General features: G+C 51.4%; 1 protein-coding gene across 1 annotated transcript in view; it reads left to right on the forward strand.

Moving 5' to 3' along the window:
• The window catches only part of FCHO1 (FCH and mu domain containing endocytic adaptor 1), a 275,051-nt gene that overhangs the window by 61,573 nt on the left and 188,878 nt on the right, over positions 1 to 24,600 (forward strand). The window contains exon 3 of the mRNA XM_086946797.1: positions 15,990 to 16,074. Within this exon, the coding sequence (XP_086802923.1) occupies positions 16,048 to 16,074 (27 nt within the window). The 5' untranslated portion in view covers positions 15,990 to 16,047. The remainder of the gene's footprint in view (positions 1 to 15,989; positions 16,075 to 24,600) is intronic.

Below are 24,600 nucleotides of genomic sequence, written 5' to 3' on the forward strand. Positions count from 1 at the left end.
TCTCCACTTAGCTAATGATTGCGAATGTTGCAGACTTTAAGTGCAAGAAAAATATTCTACAGATATAGTATTTCGTGGGACGAAATTCCTGTGAAAGCCCCATTTTGGGAAATAATTTTGTACGATACATTTTGTGAAGTTTATTTAGAAAACTCTGCATTTTCTGCAGGTGGCGAAATTCTAAACTTTGCAGGCGGCATTTACATTTCTTTGACCCATCACTGTATTATGCTATCATGTTCAGGGTTCCGGGCTCGCCCCGGGACTATTTCTTTTCTGTATTTTTAGAAACACGCCTTGTCTGTATTGTACTCTCCCTCAAGTGAGACACAAATAGAGGAAAGAGAGCGCCGCAGGAGTGCTGGGGCAGTGAGACTCTGTGTAGACAGAATGGGAAACTAAAAGAAGGCCACCTGACGAGTCACTACTACAGTACTGTCTATGTTAATTGTGTTTGTGGCGGTGGGTGATGAGGCTCTGTGCTATAAAGTTTAACCTAGAGGTAGGCTTTGGCTGCCTGTTGTTGAAAGACCTCTTGCGGACCATACTAAATCTTACAGGGTCTTACAGTCGGCTCTTTGCTTCCTATTGGTTGTCTTCCTTGTCACTCTCGTTTGCTTGCTTTTTATTAGGTCGAGGGACCGTAGGGCTTGTCCGGAAGTCCGGAGAATTATTGTGGTTTAGAGTGGCTGCTTTATCCCGCCTCTCTTTTAGTCTCTCCTCCATTGGCTGGCTTCCTAAACGGAGGCCAGCCATTGGAGGAGAGATGCGTCACTCCAATTTAGCCCTGTCTTTTTCGGATTTGGGGGCGTAAGTTTTGCTGTTCTTTAGCTTGTGAAGTCGTCCATCACTCAGGACAGCAAAACACGCCCCCAATTCCGAAAAATTCAGAAGCTTGCGGCCGACATTTTTTTTTGTCTGCAGGTGAGGATCGTCTTGTTTCCTTGTTCTACCCATCCAGCTCGGAAGAGCGTGTCTTAGACCAGTTGTTAATCTAGGATACCGTGCTCGTAACTATTCCCTTAACTAGCGTTAATGCGGCGAGCGAGTATGGCTGAAATCCCTTCTAAATGGGGGAACATAGCTTCTGTGAGCTCCTCGCCTGGAACATGTAGAAACATGACATTCTCATCCTTTGAAAGGTTCGGTCCGTCTCTGAGCTTCATCAATGCTGCTCTGTCAGCCGATGCTCGCGGTGGTGAGGGCGGTCAGTGCACCAGAGTGCACTAGTGCAAGGCGGCGCCCTCACGAAAAGAGCTCTTGGTGAAATTAAACACGGGCCGCCCTCCTGATCTCGAGAAAAAATGCTTACTCAGGAGAACTCTAGCAGCTGGGGAAAGCCCCTCCTTGCTACGAGGGGGGCTGAAACTAGTTTTCCTTGCGACTAACCCCACTGACGCATATTCAGTGCGAGTTCGCTTCGGTAAGGGAGACGGAGTGTGAGTAGTCTTTACCGTCGCTTGACTCCCAGTGTGGCAGTCTGCTAGCAATATTCATTCCTTTCTCCGTGGTTTGGGTTACTGCAGCTGTTTAGCCTTAGATTATAAATGTGGTTGTGTATGCGGAGCCCCGCAACTACATCCCCTGGTGAGGCACACCAATATAGATCACGAAAAAGTGCTTCTGCTTTCGTTTATAAGTCTTTGTTTATTTCATTTCCATTGTTATAAGCATGTGGTCCAATTAAGGATAATTAAATTCGATATTTAACAGCATATCAGAAGATGACAAATGTTGTAATCCGTTAACGTTTGAACATTAACCTCCAATGCATTTCGGGCTTAAGTGCCCTTGGTCACGGAGAGCTGAGGAGGAAGCAGAGAGGGGCGACGGTGAGGGAATATATCGCAACTAAGAAGGTCGGGGGTCTATTAAGGTGCTATGGTGTGTGGGCTAATGAAGTAGGTAACTAGTGCGCGGAGCTACGGTGAAGGATGGGGTATGTGATGGGAATGTTATCGCCAGTGAAACGATCAAAATATAAATATCTAAACCTAAGTTTATCAAAATCTTACTTCAAAGTTACGCGTGGCGTCCTGAGACGTTATCGGTCGGTCATCCATTCGCTGTCTCAAACGCGTGTGAGACAACCTGCTTAATGATTACATGGACAGTGATGACGGACTAGCGCCCAGATATTACGGGGGCCATTTTGGAGTGGTGGATACTACAGGGAAAACGTGTGATATTAGGGGAATACTGCGTACACAGAAAGATAAACAGGTAAACAAAGGTAACAACGTGTAAATGACACTGAAATAAGGAGGAAGGTGAGGCAGCTGAATAGTACAATATGGTGATATTACAGGTAGCAGCTAAATTCTGTACGATCATTGAGCCCATGGGGCTTAAGAGTTTGCAGAAGGTAAATCCATTCGAGTTCTCTCTTCAATAACAGTTTGGTATTGTCTATGCCTTCTCTCTTGGGCACAATCTCTAGGACTATGAATTTTAATTGGGCGATGGTATGGCGTGCTTCCATAAAGTGAGAGGCGATGTTGGATTTTTCAGTTTTAAGTCTAATGTTAGACTTGTGCTCATTTAGTCGGGTTTTGATTTTGCGTTCAGTCTTCCCTATATATATAGTTTGCCACATGGGCATTTGAGGGCGTAAATCAAGTTGGTAGAATCACAGGTGGCATCTACATGAAGTTTAATATTGTGTTCTTTCATGGGGTGTTGTATTTCATTGCCGCTTCGGTAAGGGAGACGGAGTGTGAGTAGTCTTTACCGTCGCTTGACTCCCAGTGTGGCAGTCTGCTAGCAATATTCATTCCTTTCTCCGTGGTTTGGGTTACTGCAGCTGTTTAGCCTTAGATTATATCAGGCTTTCGCGTGATAATGAGTCTGTGAAGCGGCGCCTTTGCTTGGAGTGCAAGCCCTCGCACCTCTCCAACACACACACGTACACGGACAGGCAAGTATTCTCTTGCATCACCCCTGTGGCAGGAAGCCCACCCGAAGTCTCTTAATAACTAAAATGCAGGCATGAAAGGAATCTTTGAAAGAGGAAACAAAAGGCGTGCTTTTTCTTTACTTTTGTGTGGTAGAGGCGCACGTTTTAAACGTTTTCCTCTCCATACACAAACTAGCAAACAAAGTGGCGTTTTGGTGACACACATGAATCTCGGCCATTTCTATCAGTCAGTGTTCTGCTTCTGAACTGTTTGGCAGAAGCTGAGGTCCTCGTCTGTCGTGCTTAATTACGGGTCCTTTGTGGGAACCATCACATGCTCGGAAAGCAGCAGCTCTGAGGGAAGAACACAGCAAGAGAGAATGTCTTTGTTTCTGTATCTACATCTCAATTGCTGTGCTTAACCAGGGCCGCATACTTCGTTACATTTAATGAGGGCTGATGATGTGGTGCTTTTTTCAATGTTCGTTGTTTGGCTTGAGACTACCATTACTAGCCGCGTGCCGTTTAGGGTAGTTGGCAGCCATTGCAGTGCTCCGTTAGTATAACTGTGGTTGAGGTATTGTTGCCAGGGCCAGTGGCGTACCAAGGATTCCTTAGACCCTAGTGAAGCATGCAAAGTGGACCACTCGAATAAACGTGTTGGCTAGTTAAATCACCAATAATTGTGGTGCAATGGGCCCCATGTTATACTGGAACTTGGTGCCACTGCGCTTGCTACACCACAATTTGCCACGCCCCTTGACACAGCTTTGCACTAATGCAGACAATGGTCGGTGCACAGTATTGCGTCCATTACATGTTTTCAGTTTAAGTTCATTTTTTGCTCATGAAAATGTAGGAAAGTACGTCAAGGCGCTAAGTAAATATTTCTCATCTGATTTTTACACGCTTCATTACTCCTCCTCCTGATATAGATAACCTCATTGGAGGCGGCAAACATAATGCGTCTTCCAAACCTCTGCTAATTTTCTTTAAAACTGTTCCTTTTGTCCTCCACTCAGAACATGCCTATGAGCCCTGGAGCATTTCCAATGCAATAGGTCTCTCATTTATGAAAGTTTAGGCTATTGGCATTGTAAATGACAATGCCTTTAATTTATGGTTTAAAAACGAAAACAAAAAAAAGGCATTGTTAGTTGCAATGTCAATAGCTCAAACTTGCCTAAATGTGAGACCTGTTGCATTGCAAATGCTGCACCATCCCTTCACTGCTACACTCGCTCCTCAGCCTCTCACTGCACCCTCTCCTCAGTCTCTCACTGCACCATCCCTTCACTGTTTCACTCTCTCCTCAGCCTCTCCCTGTCCCGTCCCTTCACTGCTGCACTCACTCCTCAGACCCACTGGCCCGTCCCTTCACTGCTGCACTCTACCCTCAGCCCCTTCCTGCACAGTCCCTTCACTGTTTCACTCTCTCCTCAGCCTCTCCCTGTCCCGTCCCTTCACTGCTGCACTCTATCCTCTGCCCCACTGGCCCGTCCCTTCACTGCTGCACTCTCTCCTCACCATCACTGCTGCAGTCTGTGTGTGTGTGGGGCTCTGTGTGTCTCTGTCTGTGTGTGTGTGTGTGGCTCTGTTGTGTGTGTGTGTGGCTCTGTCTGTGTCTATGTGTGGCTCTGTCTGTGTCTATGTGTGGCTCTGTCTGTGTCTGTGGCTCTGTCTGTGTGTGGCTCTGTCTGTGTCTGTGTGTGGCTCTGTCTGTGTGTGTGTGTGTTGGGCTGTGTGTGTGTGTTGGGCTTTGTGTGGGTAGATATTTTTGTAGGTGGGTCTGTGTGAGGATGGCTCTGTGTGTGTGTAGGTGGGTCTGTGTGAGGGTGGCTCTGTGTGTGTGGGTGGCTCTATGTGAATGACTCTGAGGGCGGCTCTGAGTGTGTGTGGGTGGCTCTGTGTGTGTGTGGGTGGCTCTGTGTGTGTGGGTGGCTCTGTGTGTGGGTGGCTCTGTATGTGTGGGTGGCTCTGTGTTTGTGGGTGGCTCTGTGTGTGTGTGTGTGTGTGTGGGTGGCTTTGTGTGTGTGGCTCTGTGTGTGGCTGCAAATGCAATAGGTTTCGCATTTGTAAGAGATTAAGCTATTGGCATTGTAAATGACAATGCCATTTATTTATATGTTTTAAAAACAAAAACATAAATACAAATAATGTCATGAGCAATTCCAATAAATATAACTTTACGAATGCCGAGACCATTGCACTGTAAATGCTTGTTTGATGGCTGTACTTCATATTCGACTTGTATACAACCACTGGTGAAATTCAAGAAACGGCGTTTTTAGGGCTCGCCTGCTGATGCGCTTCTGCGCATCGCTGGCGAAGCTCTATTACGGCTTATCCAGTGTTGATCCACCACTGGCGATTCCACTGGCGATTTCTTCAAGTGCATGTGCTTTTTAGGTCATTGCGCAAGCGCAAGCCCTAAAAAGCGCGTGCACAATGCCACCAGCCCCCTGCCTGCCTGCCTCGCATTACCAGATCAAAGGCAGCCCAGCCCCCCTCCCACAAGCTTCTCACCGTGTGCTCTGCCTCAGGCCTGCATTTCTCCTCCCCTCGGGCAAACAGATAGCCGCAATAACACCCTCCCTGCTCAGCTTTTTTTTCTCAATTTCTCCCTGTCTACACTTCCCATTAGGAGCCCTTCCTCCCCCCAGATAATCTATCTCCATAAGAGATAAGCAGCTCTTCCACCATCTCAAACCCGTATTAGTGCTCCTCACTATGCATGTTTTTACTTAGAAAATCAGCACAATGCAGCAGTGTGACATCAAGCCAGGTTCATCGACATCACTGCAAAAGTAAAGTTTTTATTCCCCATTTCCTCTTCAAGAAAGTGACTGCGCATCAGCCTCTACGGATCAGAAAGCGGAGCCCCTCCACTGACCGGGCTGCGAGTCAAATGGCCATGTTTCACAAATTATGGTTTTCGTGGTCTTATTCTGGAGTAGCCCTGTTGGCAAGAGAGGAAAGAGCAAGGCTCTGACAGTCAGTCCTCCTCTGCTTCATAGTATGCCGCGCCACTATAGTAAGTTGAACAAGGGATATTATTTGACAGAAAGAGGCAACCTGCATCTATTCACGGAAATACATTGAGCAGTCTACATTTTTATTTTTTAAAGCTACATACAATGCACCATAACTATTCTAGGTCTACAAATGGAAATACATAACAAGCAATATTTTTATTTATTTTTTAAGAGGTGCATACTTAAAAAAATGATTACAAAAATTAAACATCAACTAGTAATTAAAAAACCTAGCAATTAAGATATGCCACGTCAAATAATAACTTTTGTCGCCAATTAATTATCAGTGTCTGGAATGGATATGGTCACACCCTCACTCACCCTCAACCCCTCACCCTCACTCACCCTCAACCCCTCACCCACACCCTCACTCACCCTCAACACCTCACCCTCAACCCCTCCCTCACGCTCACCCACCCTCACCCTCACTCACCCTCAACACCTCACCCTCACTCACCCTCAACCCCTCACCCTCACTCACCCTCAACCCCTCACCCTCACTCACCCTCAACCCCTCACCCTCACTCACCCTCAACTCCTCACCCTCAACACCTCACTCACCCCCACGCTCACCCTCACGCTCACCCACCCTCACCCTCAACACCTCACCCTCACTCACCCTCAACCCCTCACCCTCACTCACCCTCAACCCCTCACCCTCAACCCCTCACTCACCCTCACTCTCACTCATCCTCTATCACCCTCAACCCCTCACCCTCAACCTCTCACCCTCACTCACCCTCAACCCCTCACCCTCACTCACCCTCAACCCCTCACCCTCACTCACCCTCAACCCCTCACCCTCACTCACCCTCAGCCCCTCACCCTCAACCCCTCACCCTCACTCACCCTCAACCCCTCACTCACCCTCACCCTCACCCTCACTCACCCTCAACCCCTCACCCTCACTCACCCTCACTCACCCTCACTCACCCTCAACACCTCACCCTCACCCTCACTCACCCTCACTCACCCTCAACACCTCACCCTCACTCACCCTCAACCCCTCACCCACCCTCACTCACCCTCAACCCCTCACCCTCAACCCCTCACCCACACCCTCACTCACCCTCAACACCTCACCCTCAACCCCTCCCTCACGCTCACCCACCCTCACCCTCACTCACCCTCAACACCTCACCCTCACTCACCCTCAAACCCTCACTCACCCTCAACCCCTCACCCTCACCCTCACCCTCACTCACCCTCAACCCCTCACCCTCACTCACCCTCAACTCCTCACCCTCACTCACCCTCAACCCCTCACCCTCACTCACCCTCACTCACCCTCAACCCCTCACCCTCACTCACCCTCAGCCCCTCACCCTCAACCCCTCACCCTCACTCACCCTCACCCTCAACCCCTCACCCTCACTCACCCTCACTCACCCTCACCCACCCTCACTCACCCTCAACACCTCACCCTCACCCTCTCACCCTCAACCCCTCACCCTCACTCACCCTCAACACCTCACCCTCAACACCTCACCCTCAACACCTCACCCTCAACACCTCACCCTCAACACCTCACTCACCCCCACGCTCACCCTCACGCTCACCCACCCTCACCCTCAACACCTCACCCTCACTCACCCTCAACCCCTCACCCTCACTCACCCTCAACCCCTCACCCTCAACCTCTCACTCACCCTCACTCTCACTCATCCTCTATCACCCTCAACCCCTCACCCTCAACCTCTCACCCTCACTCACCCTCAACCCCTCACCCTCACTCACCCTCAACCCCTCACCCTCACTCACCCTCAGCCCCTCACCCTCAACCCCTCACCCTCACTCACCCTCACCCTCACCCTCACTCACCCTCAACCCCTCACCCTCACCCACCCACCCTCACTCACCCTCAACACCTCACCCTCACCCTCACTCACCCTCACTCACCCTCAACACCTCACCCTCACTCACCCTCAACCCCTCACCCTCACCCACCCTCACTCACCCTCACTCACCCTCAACCCCTCACCCTCAACCCCTCACCCACACCTCACTCACCCTCAACATCTCACCCTCAACCCCTCCCTCACACTCACCCACCCTCACCCTCACTCACCCTCAACACCTCACCCTCACTCACCCTCAACCCCTCACCCTCACTCACCCTCAACCCCTCACCCTCACCCTCAACCCCTCACCCTCACTCACCCTCAACTCCTCACCCTCAACACCTCACTCACCCCCACGCTCACCCTCACGCTCACCCACCCTCACCCCCAACACCTCACCCTCACTCACCCTCAACCCCTCACCCTCACTCACCCTCAACCCCTCACCCTCAACCCCTCACTCACCCTCACTCTCACTCATCCTCTATCACCCTCAACCCCTCACCCTCAACCTCTCACCCTCACTCACCCTCAACCCCTCACCCTCACTCACCCTCAACCCCTCACCCTCACTCACCCTCAACCCCTCACCCTCACTCACCCTCAGCCCCTCACCCTCAACCCCTCACCCTCACTCACCCTCACCCTCACCCTCACTCACCCTCAACCCCTCACCCTCACTCACCCTCACTCACACCACCCTCACTCACCCTCAACACCTCACCCTCACCCTCACTCACCCTCACTCACCCTCAACACCTCACCCTCACTCACCCTCAACCCCTCACCCACCCTCACTCACCCTCAACCCCTCACCCTCAACCCCTCACGCACACCCTCACTCACCCTCAACACCTCACCCCCTCCCTCACGCTCACCCACCCTCACCCTCACTCACCCTCAACACCTCACCCTCACTCACCCTCAAACCCTCACTCACCCTCAACCCCTCACCCTCACCCTCACTCACCCTCAACCCCTCACCCTCACTCACCCTCAACTCCTCACCCTCAACACCTCACTCACCCTCACGCTCACCCTCACGCTCACCCACCCTCACCCTCAACACCTCACCCTCACTCACCCTCAACCCCTCACCCTCACTCACCCTCAACCCCTCACCCTCAACCCCTCACTCACCCTCACTCTCACTCATCCTCTATCACCCTCAACCCCTCACCCTCACTCACCCTCAACCTCTCACCCTCACTCACCCTCAACCCCTCACCCTCACTCACCCTCACTCACCCTCAACCCCTCACCCTCACTCACCCTCAGCCCCTCACCCTCAACCCCTCACCCTCACTCACCCTCAGCCCCTCACCCTCAACCCCTCACCCTCACTCACCCTCACCCTCACCCCCTCACCCTCACTCACCCTCACCCTCACCCTCAGCCCCTCACCCTCAACACCTCACCCTCACCCTCACTCACCCTCAACCCCTCACCCTCAACACCTCACCCTCAACACCTCACCCTCAACACCTCACTCACCCCCACGCTCACCCTCACGCTCACCCACCCTCACCCTCAACACCTCACCCTCACTCACCCTCAACCCCTCACCCACCCTCAACCCCTCACCCTCAACCTCTCACCCTCACTCACCCTCAACCCCTCACCCTCACTCACCCTCAACCCCTCACCCTCACTCACCCACCCTCACTCACCCTCAACACCTCACCCTCACCCTCACTCACCCTCACTCACCCTCAACACCTCACCCTCACTCACCCTCAACCCCTCACCCTCACCCACCCTCACTCACCCTCACTCACCCTCAACCCCTCACCCTCAACCCCTCACCCACACCCTCACTCACCCTCAACACCTCACCCTCAACCCCTCCCTCACACTCACCCACCCTCACCCTCACTCACCCTCAACACCTCACCCTCACTCACCCTCAACCCCTCACCCTCACTCACCCTCAACCCCTCACCCTCACCCTCACTCACCCTCAACTCCTCACCCTCAACTCCTCACCCTCAACACCTCACTCACCCTCACGCTCACCCTCACGCTCACCCACCCTCACCCTCAACACCTCACCCTCACTCACCCTCAACCCCTCACCCTCACTCACCCTCAACCCCTCACCCTCAACCCTCACTCACCCTCACTCTCACTCATCCTCTATCACCCTCAACCCCTTACCCTCACTCACCCTCAACCTCTCACCCTCACTCACCCTCAACCCTCACCCTCACTCACCCTCACTCACCCTCAACCCCTCACCCACCCTCAGCCCTCACCCTCAACCCCTCACCCTCACTCACCCTCACCCTCACTCACCCTCACCCTCACCCTCACTCACCCTCAAACCCCTCACCCTCACCCACCCTCACTCACCCTCAACACCTCACCCTCACCACCTCACCCTCACCCTCAACACCTCACCCTCAACACCTCACCCTCACTCACCCTCAACCCCTCACCCTCACCCACCCTCACTCACCCTCACTCACCCTCAACCCCTCACCCCCTCACCCTCACTCACCCTCACTCACCCTCACCCTCACTCACCCTCACTCACCCTCACCCTCACTCACCCTCACTCACCCTCAACCCCTCACCCTCACTCACCCTCACTCACCCACCCTCACTCACCCTCAACACCTCACCCTCACTCACCCTCAACACCTCACCCTCACTCACCCTCAAACTCAACATACATACATACATACATACCCTCACTCACCCTCACTCACCCTCAACCACTCACCCTCACTCACCCTCAACCCCTCACCCTCACTCACCCTCAACACCTCACCCTCACCCTCACTCACCCTCACTCACCCTCACTCACCCGCACTCACCCTCACTCACCCTCACTCACCCTCACTCACCCTCACTCACCCTCACCCACCCTCACTCACCTCAACCACTCACCCTCACTCACCCTCAACCCCTCACCCTCACCCTCACTCACCCTCAACCCCTCACTCACCCTCACTCTCACTCATCCTCACTCACCCTCAACCCCTCACCCTCACTCACCCTTACCCACCCTCAACCCCTCACCCTAACTCACCCTCACCCTCACTCACCCTCAACCCCTCACCCTCACTCACCCTCACTCACCCTCAACCCCCCACCCTCACTCACCCTCAACCCCTCACCCTCACTCACCCTCACTCACCCTCACTCACACTCACCCTCACTCACACTCACCCTCACTCACACTCACCCTCACTCACCCTCACTCACCCTCACTCACCCTCAATGCCTCACCCTCACTCACCCTCAACACCTCACCCTCAACCCCTCACTCACCCTCACTCTAACTCACCCTCACTCACCCTCAACACCTCACCATCACTCACCCTCACCCACCCTCAACCCCTCACCCTAACTCACCCTCACCCTCACTCACCCTCAACCCCTCACCCTCACTCACCCTCAACCCCTCACCCTCACTCACCCTCAACCCCTCATCCTCACCCTCACTCACCCTCACTCACCCTCAACCTCACTCACCCTCACCCACCCTCAACCCCTCATCCTCACTCACCCTCACCCTCACTCACCCTCAACCCCTCACCCTCACTCACCCTCAACCCCTCACCCTCACTCACCCTCAACCCCTCATCCTCACCCTCACTCACCCTCACTCACCCTCAACCTCACTCACCCTCACCCACCCTCAACCCCTCATCCTCACTCACCCTCACCCTCACTCACCCTCAACCCCTCACCCTCACTCACCCTCAACCCCTCACCCTCACCCTCACTCAACCTCAACCCCTCACCCTCAATACCTCACCCTCACTCACCCTCACCCTCACCCAACCTCAACCCCTCACCCTCAATACCTCACCCTCACTCACCCTCACCCTCACTCACCCTCAACCCCTCACCCTCACTCACCCTCAACCCCTCACCCACACCCTCACTCACCCTCACTCACCCTCACTCGCCCTCACTCGCCCTCACACGCCCTCACTCACCCTCACTCACCCTCACCTCACTCACCCTCACCCTCACTCACCCTCACCCTCACTCACCCTCACTCACCCTCAACCTCACTCACCCTCACCCACCCTCAACCCCTCATCCTCACTCACCCTCACTCACCCTCAACCCCTCACCCTCACTCACAACCCTCACCCTCACCCTCACTCACCCTCAACCCCTCACTCACCCTCAACCCCTCACCCTCACTCACCCTCACCCTCACTCACCCTCACCCTCACTCACCCTCACTCACCCTCAACCCTCACCCTCAATCTCTCACCCTCAATCCCTCACCCTCAGTCACCCTCACCCTCACTCACCCTCAACCCCTCACCCTCACTCACCCTCAACCCCCTCACCCTCACTCACCCTCAACCCCTCACCCACACCCTCACTCACCCTCACTCACCCTCACTCGCCCTCACTCGCCCTCACTCCCCCTCAACACCTCACCCTCACTCACCCTCAATGCCTCACCCTCACTCACCCTCAACACCTCACCCTCAACCCCTCACTCACCCTCACTCTAACTCACCCTCACTCACCCTCAACACCTCACCCTCACTCACCTCACCCACCCTCAACCCCTCACCCTAACTCACCCTCACTCACCCCTCACCCTCACTCACCCTCAACCCTCACCCTCACTCACCCTCAACCCCTCATCCTCACCCTCACTCACCCTCACTCACCCTCACTCACCCTCACTCACCCTCACTCACCCTCACTCACCCTCACTCACCCTCACCCTCACTCACCCTCACCCTCACCCACCCTCAACCTCACTCACCCTCAACCTCACTCACCCTCACCCACCCTCAACCCCTCATCCTCACTCACCCTCACCCTCACTCACCCTCACTCACCCTCAACCCTCACCCTCACTCACCCTCAACCCCTCACCCACCCTCAACCCCTCATCCTCACCCTCACTCACCCTCACTCACATTCACCCTCACCCTCACTCACCCTCACTCACCCTCACCCTCACTCACCCTCACTCACCCTCACCCTCACTCACCCTCACTCACATTCACCCTCACCCTCACTCACCCTCACTCACCCTCACCTCACCCTCACTCACCCTCACCCTCACTCACCCTCACCCTCACTCACCCTCAACCCCTCATCCTCACTCACCCTCATCCTCACTCACCCTCAACCCCTCACCCTCACTCACCCTCAATACCTCACCCTCACTCACCCTCACCCTCACTCACCCTCAACCCCTCACCCTCACTCACCCTCAACCCCTCACCCACACCCTCACTCACCCTCACTCACCCTCACTCGCCCTCACTCGCCCTCACACGCCCTCACTCACCCTCACTCACCCTCACCCTCACTCACCCTCACTCACCCTCACCCTCACTCACCCTCACTCACCCTCAACCTCACTCACCCTCACCCACCCTCAACCCCTCATCCTCACTCACCCTCACTCACCCTCAACCCCTCACCCTCACTCACCCTCAACCCCTCACCCTCACTCACCCTCAACCCCTCACCCTCACTCACCCTCACCCTCACTCACCCTCAACCCCTCACCCTCAATCTCTCACCCTCAATCCCTCACCCTCAGTCACCCTCACCCTCACTCACCCTCAACCCCTCACCCTCACTCACCTTCAACCCCTCACCCACACCATCACTCACCCTCACTCACCCTCACTCACCCTCACTCGCCCTCACTCCCCCTCAACACCTCACCCTCACTCACCCTCAATGCCTCACCCTCACTCACCCTCAACACCTCACCCTCAACCCCTCACTCACCCTCACTCTAACTCACCCTCACTCACCCTCAACACCTCACCCTCACTCACCCTCACCCACCCTCAACCCCTCACCCTAACTCACCCTCACCCTCACTCACCCTCAACCCCTCACCCTCACTCACCCTCAACCCCTCACCCTCACTCACCCTCAACCCCTCATCCTCACCCTCACTCACCCTCACTCACCCTCACTCACTCACCCTCACCCTCACTCACCCTCACTCACCCTCACCCTCACCCACCCTCAACCTCACTCACCCTCAACCTCACTCACCCTCACCCACCCTCAACCCCTCATCCTCACTCACCCTCACCCTCACTCACCCTCACTCACCCTCAACCCCTCACCCTCACTCACCCTCAACCCCTCACCCTCACTCACCCTCAACCCCTCATCCTCACCCTCACTCACCCTCACTCACATTCACCCTCACCCTCACTCACCCTCACCCTCACTCACCCTCACCCTCACTCACATTCACCCTCACCCTCACTCACCCTCACCCTCACCCTCACCCTCACCCTCACTCACCCTCACCCTCACTCACCCTCACTCACCCTCAACCCCTCATCCTCACTCACCCTCATCCTCACTCACCCTCAACCCCTCACTCACCCTCAACACCTCACCCTCACTCACCCTCACCCTCACTCACCCTCAACCCCTCACCCTCAACCCCTCACCCTCAATCCCTCACCCTCACTCACCCTCAACCCCTCACCCTCAATCACCCTCAACCCCTCACACTCACCCTCACTCACCCTCACTCACCCTCACTCACCCTCACTCACCCTCACTCACCCTCACTCACCCTCACTCACCCTCACTCACCCTCACTTACCCTCACCCTCTCACCCTCACCCTCACTCACCCTCACTCACCCTCAACCCCTCAGCCTCACCCTCACCCTCACCCTCACTCACCCTCAACACCTCACCCTCACTCACCCTCACCCTCACTCTCAACCCCTCACCCACCCTCACCCTCTCTCACCCTCAACCCCTCACCCTCACTCACCCTCAACCCCTCACCCTCACTCACCCTCAACCCCTCACCCTCAACCCCTCACTCACCCTCACTCTCACTCACCCTCACTCAACCTCAACCCCTCAGCCTCACCCTCACCCACCCTCAACACCTCACCTCACCCTCACTCACCCTCAACCCCTCACCCTCCCTCACCCTCACCCACCCTCACAACACATATTGTGTTACAATAGGTGTCACATTTGCAAAAGATAAAACTATTGGCATTGTAAATAACAAAGCTATTAATTCGCTATTTTCAAAACAAGCACATAAATAAAAAATGTGTCCTTTACAATACCAATAGCTCAAACTTTCCTAATGCAAGACCTATTGCATTGCTGTGCTTCTCTCCCCTGCTGCACTCTCCTGCTCTCTAGAGATGTGGCCTAACGACAAGAGCTGCCATCTAAGTCACGTAAATACAAAATATGTTGCATTCCAAATGCTATAGGTGTCACATTCGCAAAAGTTATAACTATTGGCATTGTAAATGACAAAGCCATCAATTTAGCAATTTTAAAAACCAACAAATAAATAACATATGTCATTTACAATACCAATAACTCCAACTTTTCTAATGCGAGACCTATTGCATTTCCAATGCTTGTTTCTTTCAGTGCTCTGTGTGAATGAATGAATGTGTGTGTTGGTCTCGCCCTCCTGTACTGCTTCACGACTGAAATTCTCGCCCATTGTACGCTCAGCCGTTGTGGAACAGTAAATGAAAACACCCAAAAAGTGTGGCGCATCATGTTACATGTGGACGCAAGCTGGATGATGCATGCATGTTCATTCGGGGTGACCCTAGGGCCGCTCAGGGGCTTAACAACCGCTCCTGCAGTGGGGGAGGGCCCGGAGCTCCAGGGGCCCCCTCTGCACAGTGCACGGGCCCCTATCCTGAGAGGTCATAACTAGATCCAGAGCGTGAGGGACCCTCTCCATGTACATTTTGCAGCCCCCCCCCCCCTTTCAAACTTCAATACGCCATGGATCATTGTGCTTTAAAAAAAAATAAATTGACGACGCTGTTTGGAATTGGCACTGAAAATGGCAAAGCTGATCGATAAGACCTATTGGGTTTGCCACGGGTTATCTTTACGCTGATGCTGCTGCTCCAATTAGATCTGTCATTCAGAAAGTGTGAGACGCATGGGTGTACACTTAGGGGAGAAGCCTCAGATTATGGCTAAATTAGCAGTTGCCCCAGGATTTTGGACAGTATTAAATGTTCAACAGTTTTTGCAGAAATAGCAAATGGCTTTGAATTTTGCAGGTTTTTAACACGCGGGGACAGAAGCCCTTCAAGTTATGTAGAATAATGTAACCAATGTGAAGTTTTCTTAAAAAAAAAAAAAAAAAAGGTCACACTTGTTTAAAATCTGCCACTAAACTCACTCAGCCTGTGCTGTGTCTCCTACTTGTTTATTCACAAGTCTTTCCCTTCTGTCGCAGCCTCCAGCCAGCTGAGTGGGTCGGAGTCCCAGCTGCTGTGACCTGGAGTACTACAAAGATGTCCTACTTTGGGGAAAATTTTTGGGTAAGAGTCACTCCTTGAATGTCCATGTTTTTCTTTCTTTGTGGGAGTCCTTTGTTTGCATGTCTTGTGCAGATTCTGCATTATCTGATTGGCTATTTTCTCCTCCTCTCAATCCGGCGCCCTGCAAGCTAACACTGCATAGCTTCCTATGTTAAGATCTCGCCTTAGGCGCTGCATCAGCTGGGTTGCGAAGCATGGCTTCCAACGGGCTTAGAGCCCACTCATTGCTTCCTGTTGCTTAGCTTCATTGTCTCTCTTATTTGCTGGCTACTGATTCTCTAGCGCGTGTTCACATTCATTCCTCTTCTTGTAGTCCTCCTGTACTGGAGCATGGATGCCTTTACAGGCACCACTTTTTAGGTCTCTCCTAGGCAGCCCTTGCGCTGGCTCTTCGAGATGTGCTATATTTAGGGATGACTTTAACCTCCACCCATCTTTTTAATTGGCTCCTGTCGCTGTCCTTTGTAAATGATGGCTTGTGATTCATGAATAGTCTTAGTAGTCCCTCCTTAGTACCTCCCTCTCTTCCGTTGGTGCCTCCCATGAGGGCAGACCCTCTTACATGCATCCTTACTCTCTGTTTCATTAACAGTTGGGAAGCACTGTTTAGTTAATGTCTGTATGGGTAGCCACCGCATTTCAGCAACAGCGGCATGCCGTGCTTTAGCTTCAAACATCTAAAGGACGGCGTGCCGCCATTTCTACAAAAGTAGGTACATAGAGAGAGAAAAAAGGTGGGCTGATGCAGTATTTGTTTTTCATTTATTTACCTTTGTAGCAACGGCGGCTTTGAGTATGGGGGACTGTTGATGGGGTGTGCCATGAGAAATGTTAAATAATATTTCTCTCAGCAGCTTCTGACAACACCCACCAGTAGGTTAGGTATTCCCAACCTCTCACAGGCAGGACAGGAAACGTGTTTTGAAAATGAGTTACTGTCCGTCTGGTGTTAATATGAATGTAGGACTGGTTTAATTTCAGGCTGGCACACATGAGTTATTGATGTTTTTCTTATGATTATTAATTCATTTGTTTGCAAAACGTTCCATATATTATTTTTTCTCACAACATTTTTTTTGCACTATGTAAATGTTGTATATAGTTCTATTTCAAACGTTTTTGAATTGTGCGATTTACTAATGTGGTGTTTCTTTGAAAAGACATGCTCTATTGATTTATAAAAGTCTTTGTTTAAATATATAAAATATATGCGAAATAAAGCTAAAAAACGTTGCAATTAATGGTCTAAGGTTTATCACAATTCTAATCAAAATAACCCCCGAGACATCATGTTTGCTTATTTCCGTACTTTAGTTTTAAGCATCCTAACCTAAAGTGCCGCGTACCGCTCTCGCTACAAAAATAAATAAATAGAAACAAATTGCAGCAGCGCATGCCTTTTTTCCAATGTATTTACTTTGTAGCAATCGCAACACGCAGCACTTTAGCTTTAAAGTTCTGAAGCAGAAGCGCAGCGTGCCGCGATTGCTACCAAAGTAAATAAATACAAAAAAAGAGGTGGACTGCCACTGCGTTTCTTTTCTGCTTATTTACTTTTGTTGTAATCTCGCCATGGCGTGCTTTAGCTTTAAACACCTGAAGATAAAGCGTGGCGCTAGGTGAATGGCTTCTGCAGTCTTTTCTCACACCTATGCAGTGTTACATCTACCTTCGCCATACGCGCCAGAATTTCAGGGTATGCATCATGGATTGCAGCGATTTTGAGCAGGACAACATCTGCCGCAACAGGCTAATCTCTACTGTGCTTCCTGTTCTTGTAAGTTAGCCCTGTTGTTGATTTTTTTTAAATTTGTAGTTCTATTGCTAGGATATTTTTTAAGGGGGAAAAAAAATTCTAACAAACATTTCCATTTGCAAGGCCAATAGCTCTAAATTTATCTAATGTGAAACATATTGCATTGCAAATGCTTGTTTTGTTTCATTTGAGCCCTCCACTAGAACATATGTTTTTCAGCTGTCTCACTCGTGTGCTCCTCTCCCACCCTCAGCTGTGCTCTGAATTTCTCTTGTCCGTGTGTTTCTCCCCAACTCTCACCATCTTGTCTAATAACTTATGCGCTTTCCCCACTCTGCCCTGGGTTCTTTCCCTCCACTCTCACCTCTGTCTCGTTTCCCTCATCCAACGCCCCTGGGTTGCTTTTCCCACCTGCGCCACCTGGGTTGCTTGTCCCACCTGCAACCCTTTATTGCTTCAACTACCGCCACCTGCACTCCCTGTGATCCCTCCCTGTGGTGTTGCTTCTCCAGCCCTTTTTGAAGAAAAAAACGCACTTTGGGGGGTTTTTCCTCCTTTTTTTTACTGAACCAACTTGAATCGGTAACTAAAAATAAAAAAAAGCGTCTTTCATTTTATAGTTGTGCACATGATGGGCAGACTTACGAAATAAAGCTATGGCACAACAAAATCCTTCTTTTCTTTTAATTAATTGTTTAGTCATGCAACACACCATTAGGGATGCTGTGCTCCCTGGCTAAAACCATTGCAAAGACAATGGGTCCCAAAGGCGAGACCTATTGTCTTTGCCAGTGCTCCTTATTGATGTGTCTTGTGGGCGACAATTTTAAGTGGTTGTCTCCACCTTACAATCTGGGTGTCCTCCAGGCTGATTGTGGCTCACAAGTGGTTTATCTTCATCAAAAGGACAGACTTTACTGGTTTCTTTAGTTAATGTGACGTCTCTTCCTGATACAGTCTGGGGTAGTTGTCGCCTCATTGTAATGTGGTCCAACTAGGCACTGCAGTGGTTGTCTTCTCCTTGTGGTGTCCTTCGGGGTGAGTGCTGCAGAGAGTGTCCCCTAAAGGTCATTCATCTCATCTTCGTGGCCAGGACTACTACTGCTGACACCCATGGTTAATGGGATTTCCTCCTTTTGATGCCCTCAAATGAGCACTGCACTGTTTGTCTTCTTGTGTTAATGTAGTGTGGCGCTTATTTTCTTCTTGTAATGTTTTGTTTTCTCAGTGAGCACAGCAGTGATTCTCTTCTCCTAGTAGTGCTCTCTTCTCCCAGTGAGGACTGCAGTGGTTGTCTTTCCCTAGTAATGTACTGTCTTTTAAGTGCGTTCTATTGTGGTTGTCTTCTCCATGTACTGTTCTGTCTTTCAAGCGATGCCTCTGGTGGTTGTCTTTTCCTAGTAATGTTCTGTCCCTCAGTTGAGTGCTGCTATTGTTCTCATCTTGAAATTATGTGTTCTCCAAGTGAATGCTACAGTGGTTGTCTTCTTGTAGTGCTCTGTCCATAAGGGGAGGCCTGCATTGTTTTTCTCCTAGGAATTTTCTGTCCTTATAGTGAATGCTACGGTGGATGTCTTCTTGTAGTGTTCTATCCTTAAGGCGAGAGCTGCTCTTTCTACCTTTGTTTTCCAAGTGACCTCTACAGTTGTTGTCTTCTCATTGTAGTGCTCCATTCTCCAAGTGCACACTACAGCTGTAGGCTTCTCCTTGTAATGTTTTATACACCAAGTGAGCACTTCAGCGCTTTTCTTGTTATGGTTTGCCCTTCATGGAGGAGTGTGGTGGTTGTTTTCTCCTTGTAGTGTTTTATTCTCCAGGTGAGCTCCTCAGCAGTTTTCTTGTTATGGTCTGTTATGCTTGTTTTGCTTGTACTTAGCTACCCCCCATATTGGGTACTGGTGTACCCTTGTAAGTCTCTATTATATGGTACTAAGGTTCCCAGGCATAGGTACACCAGGGGTCCCCAATGGGCTGAAGCATGTATTATGCCAGCCATGGAAGACTACTCAAATTGTGACCACAGACCTGCCATTGCAACCTGTGTACACTGGTGCTAGCACCCCTTACAACAGATATACATTTTCTTATATCTGAGGTCACTACACTTGAAACCACTAAGTCACTCCTAAGGCAGGGCTTTCAATCCCGAAGGCAGGGTGTTTGGTTATAAGTGTGAGGGTGCCCCTGCATGAGCAGGATACCTCTACAAATGCCGAAGTCCATTCTCCAGGAGTTGTATGTTTATCAGCCATTACGATACATAGAGTGGCCATGGGTCATTTAGCGATGGCTAACTGTAAACTGGCTGTAACGAACCCTGGGATGTTTGGTATCATACCCCCACACTGTAAACGGTGTTGGAGGTATGATTCCAAGCACTGTGGGGCTTCTCCGGGAGGCCCTCAGTTCTCCCTGTTTTAGTCTTCTGGACCCGGGCAGCAAGCTATGGCTGCTGCCGACCCCAGAAATGACTCTGCCCTCCTGCTGCCAAGCTCAAGCAGGGGAAGGTAGGATAATAGGTTTCCTGCCATAGGGAGGTGTGACCACTTCCCACACAGGACTTGGTGTATTGGGCCAGGGTGGGGGCACTTGCCAGCACCACTAGACTGCTTTGAAGGGCACATTTGTTGCCCTCCTTGCATACTCCAGTTGGAACCAGTTCAGGAAGCATTTGGCTCCTGCTTTGGCATGAAACTGGACAAAGGACATGGGAGTATCCTCCCCACTGTCCAGTCCGTCCTTTGGGAGAGCCCTCTGAATCGTCCTAACCCTTTTCTTAGGGTACTTAAGGGCTTACCTGTGGGTGGCTCTTGAGATTCGTTGGGGACAAGATTCAGATCTGAAACCACTTCATGTTCAACCATCTGGGCACTTTGTTGGACTTAGCTTTGGGAACCAGGACTGCAACTGGAGGACTCCTGCTGCTCCTGGTCTAGTCGTCCTGACAGTCTTCTGCGTCATCTGTGCCTGTTCTCCATACTGGTTCCTCTCCAGGCTGTTGGGCATCCAAGACACCAGAAGGAATCTCTCTTGCAGTGAAGGAGTCACTCCCCTGCATCTGCAGGCACCACAACAAAGCTGACCGGTCTGCTGTTCCTGAGCTACCACAGACTCAGAAAGGTTCAGCAACTCAGGTGGTAGTTCTGCAACCCCCTTGAGGCCTGCACTGTCTTCTCACCGAGTTTGAAGTCAGTATCCCTCATTGGAACCGCTGGAACAGTACCCCTGTGCACTGTGTCGACCTGCCGTAGTCAAGGCTTGTTGACTCTCTTCTCCAGAGATCTTCGGGCTCCAAGAAGCTCCAGCCTCCAGCATCTCTTGTTACCAATATCTTCGTCCTCACCGCATCCTCTGCACTGTGGGCCTGCATCATATGTGAGCTGCTCGAGGTCCTCTTACGACTCCTGGGCCTCCGGCCGTGGGTCCTCTTGAGGGTCTTCTTTGGCTTCTGTGGGCACCCCTGTTTTCTTTGGGCATACTCTGACTCACCTGTACTTGGTAAGTCCCTTGGACCTTGCTGGTCCCAACACTGCATCTTTTTAGTCTGCCACGTTTGTTGCCACTGCCAAGGCTTGTTGGTGCTCCTGTCAGACACCGACCCCCTGGCTCTTGACATCCGACACGGGACAGCTCGTCAATGGCTCCTGAACTTCCACAGCGTCGCCTGGTCCGCACAGCTACTGTGTCAAGGTCACGTCAACTCACCTGCATCTTCAGACATCGGTGGGCATTTGTCTTCTGTGCCTCCTGGTCACTCCTGAGTGGCATAGACTCTGTCCCCTCTGCTTGTAGGTACCTCTCATTCTGAATCCACCCTTGGCTCCCACAGGACTTTCACCTTCTTCGTCATTGGCATCTTTACTGGAGTCCTCCATTGTGGTCTACAGCGGTTTTCAATGAAAATTCGCAACTATGCATCCCGCTTCCTGGGTAGGTATCCTGGTTCCCGGGGTATCCACAAGTGGGATGACTCGCAAACCTGTCATCTTCCACGGGGTTTCTTCAGGGTCTTGTGGGAAGGGTCCTTCTTCTTGAAAACTGCAACAGCGACTTCCCCATTGACCTGCATTCAGCATATGCTTGATTTTCCACTCTGCACACGGCCTCTGTGGGGTTCCTGGGTACTCACCCTGGGTGGTTCCTTGGGAACCCGGCTCTTCTAAGTCTTCAGTGTCCAGTCTCGAATTAGGTCGTGGGTCGTATTCCACTCTATTAGTATATGGTTTGTTCTCCCCTGGAGACCACTGTGTATTTGTGCTATTTCCGTGTTCTATTACTTAAGTATTGTGTGTATTGTGATTATATCTATGGGGAGGAGATATTTCAATGTGTTAGTGTGTCTTTATAATAAATACATATGTTTATAACACACTCTGTGATTCTTTTTCACTTAACCTACAGCATATGATTAGTACTGGTAAAATAGGCTGCTTCATACTCCTTCTGGACTAAGCCTGAACGCTGCTCTCCACAGCTACCACTTAGAGAGCCTTATAAGTTTGTCTAAGACCACTAAAATCACCATAAGAGTTTTCTGGATTAGTGCAAGGTGCTCCGCTTAAGTGTGCAACAGATACTAAGCCAGCCTCCTACAGGCAGGAAACCAGACAACTCGAGTTTCACAGCACCATGATGATTTCACTGAACACAGGAGTGTTTGCTACCAAACTCTCATGTTATTAAACCCACACTGATGCCAGTCTGTGATTTATTGTAACATGTACTCAGAGGAAAACCTACCAACCTTGGTGTAGTCAAAGCCTGGCTTTAGGCAGCCAGCCCCACCAGACATGTTTCCGAACCCCAGTCACTGCTCTCTGGAACCAGAAGCAATGCGCATCCCGGGTTGAGGTGTCACACCACCTCCACCAGGATAGGCCAGTACTCAAAGGTGAAGCTTCAAATGCCTGCTACCTTTTCTAATCTGACCCCCCAGTCTCTGCTGCTAGCAGCAGATGGCAATCCCTGGTTTACACCCCCACTTTGGGCGGGAAAACCAGCAGGAAAACCAAGGAAGAAGAGGATGTGTGCCCATCTCTGAAACTCCACCCATAAGGTGGGGGAGGCGAGGTGGAGCGTATCTTTCAGTCCCTGCCCTCTTCAAGATTGGGAAACCCCTCCAAACAGGGCTAGGTCTATGCCCCCTCCCATAGGAGGGTGGCATAATTGAGGGTGTAGTCATACCAGGTAGTGTGCCCATTAGCCCTACCTGCTTCTCACTTAAAATGCCCCCTAAATCTAGAATTTAGTAGTCTCCCTCAGACCCTGAAACTCGTTACCTGTGACCAAAGAAGAAGGATGAAGAAGACTACTGACTTGGCCCCAGCCCTACCAGTCTGTCTCCAGGTTCAAAGACCCTACGAGAAGGCAGCGCCTGCCCTGCGTCTAACGACTTCCAGAAACTGAGGAAAACTTCCTGAACTTTGACAAAGACCAGAACTCCAGAGGACAGCAGTTCAGTCCTAAAGAATCCAACACAAAGTACCCCAGTGCCAGGTGGAACTGAGCGTCCTGATCACTCTACACACGATGCCTACAGCCCATATCCAGGTGTCCCACTGACCCAGAACCGGTTCCCCTGCGACTCTGACCTTAAGGCCAGCATTGGCTGACCCTTCCTGGACTCTACAAGGAAACCTGCAGCCTGAATCCAGTGACTCCCCCAGACTGCGACCGGCTCCAGAGCCTTGGTCAGCTGAATAGATGGTGCCCCTACTACCCTCTGCATCTATACTTACCTCTGCTATCGTCGGTCTTCCTCAGGTGCAGCGCATCTAGCCTGTTGTTCCGAAGCAAGTTCTGTATTGAAAAGCATTCGGCATCCAACGCTGAATTTGCACCCGGCTGCCTATGTACCGCTGGTGGTGTATATTTGGTGCTGCTTCGTGGCCCCTCCCTGTGCTTGCTCTAAACCCCAAAGATGTACTTACCTGCAAGCACTGTGACTCAGAGCGCCCCCAGTCTCTATTGAAACACCTTGTGTTGAACTACGATTTTGACCCTGCACCCGGTTGCCTTTGTGCAGCTGATGGTGCAGTTTTGGTACTCACCTGACCCTTGCTGCCCTTTGGTCATGAAGTTTGGAACTGTAAGTCGGATACTTACTTGTATAACCGCGTTATTGTTTTCCTCCATAGGATAGCATTGAACTCTTTGAAAATTGCAGTCGACTTTTGAAACTGGAAAGTATTTTTATTTTTTAAACGTACTAACTTCATTGCGAAGATCTTAGTCTTAAAATAAAGTACAGACAGCATAATTTTCTAAAATTGGTCTGGATCTCTTTCTTGAGTCGTGTGTCCATTAATGATCATCGTTGGGCAATAATTGCTTTACACTCCTCTGTTCTTGGCCTAAAGCTACTCAACCACACTACCACTAATAGAACACTTTAGGTTTTAACACTGATCCCTGTAGAAGTAGGGAACTCTGTGCACGGACGGTATAAGCACCTAGTCCTAGAGGCATACTATATACAGAGCCAGCTTCCTACAACCGTGCATCCAGGCCCTCGTCGAGAACCAGTATCTCCGTACGGTATAAGCACCTGGGGCACACAATAGGCAGAGCCAGCTCCCTACAATGGTGCCTCCGGGCCCTCTGCGAGAACCAGTATCTCCGGACGGTATAAGCACCTAGAGGTATACCGTATGCGGAGCCAGCTTCTTACAACGGTTCCTCCAGGCCCTTGGCGAGAACCGGCATCTCCGGACGGTTTAAGCACCTAGAGGCATGCTACATTCAGAGCCCGCTTCCTACAACAGTGCCTC

Source organism: Lissotriton vulgaris, chromosome 12, assembly GCF_964263255.1.
Source record: "Lissotriton vulgaris chromosome 12, aLisVul1.2, whole genome shotgun sequence".
Classification (NCBI taxonomy): Eukaryota; Metazoa; Chordata; class Amphibia; order Caudata; family Salamandridae; genus Lissotriton; species Lissotriton vulgaris.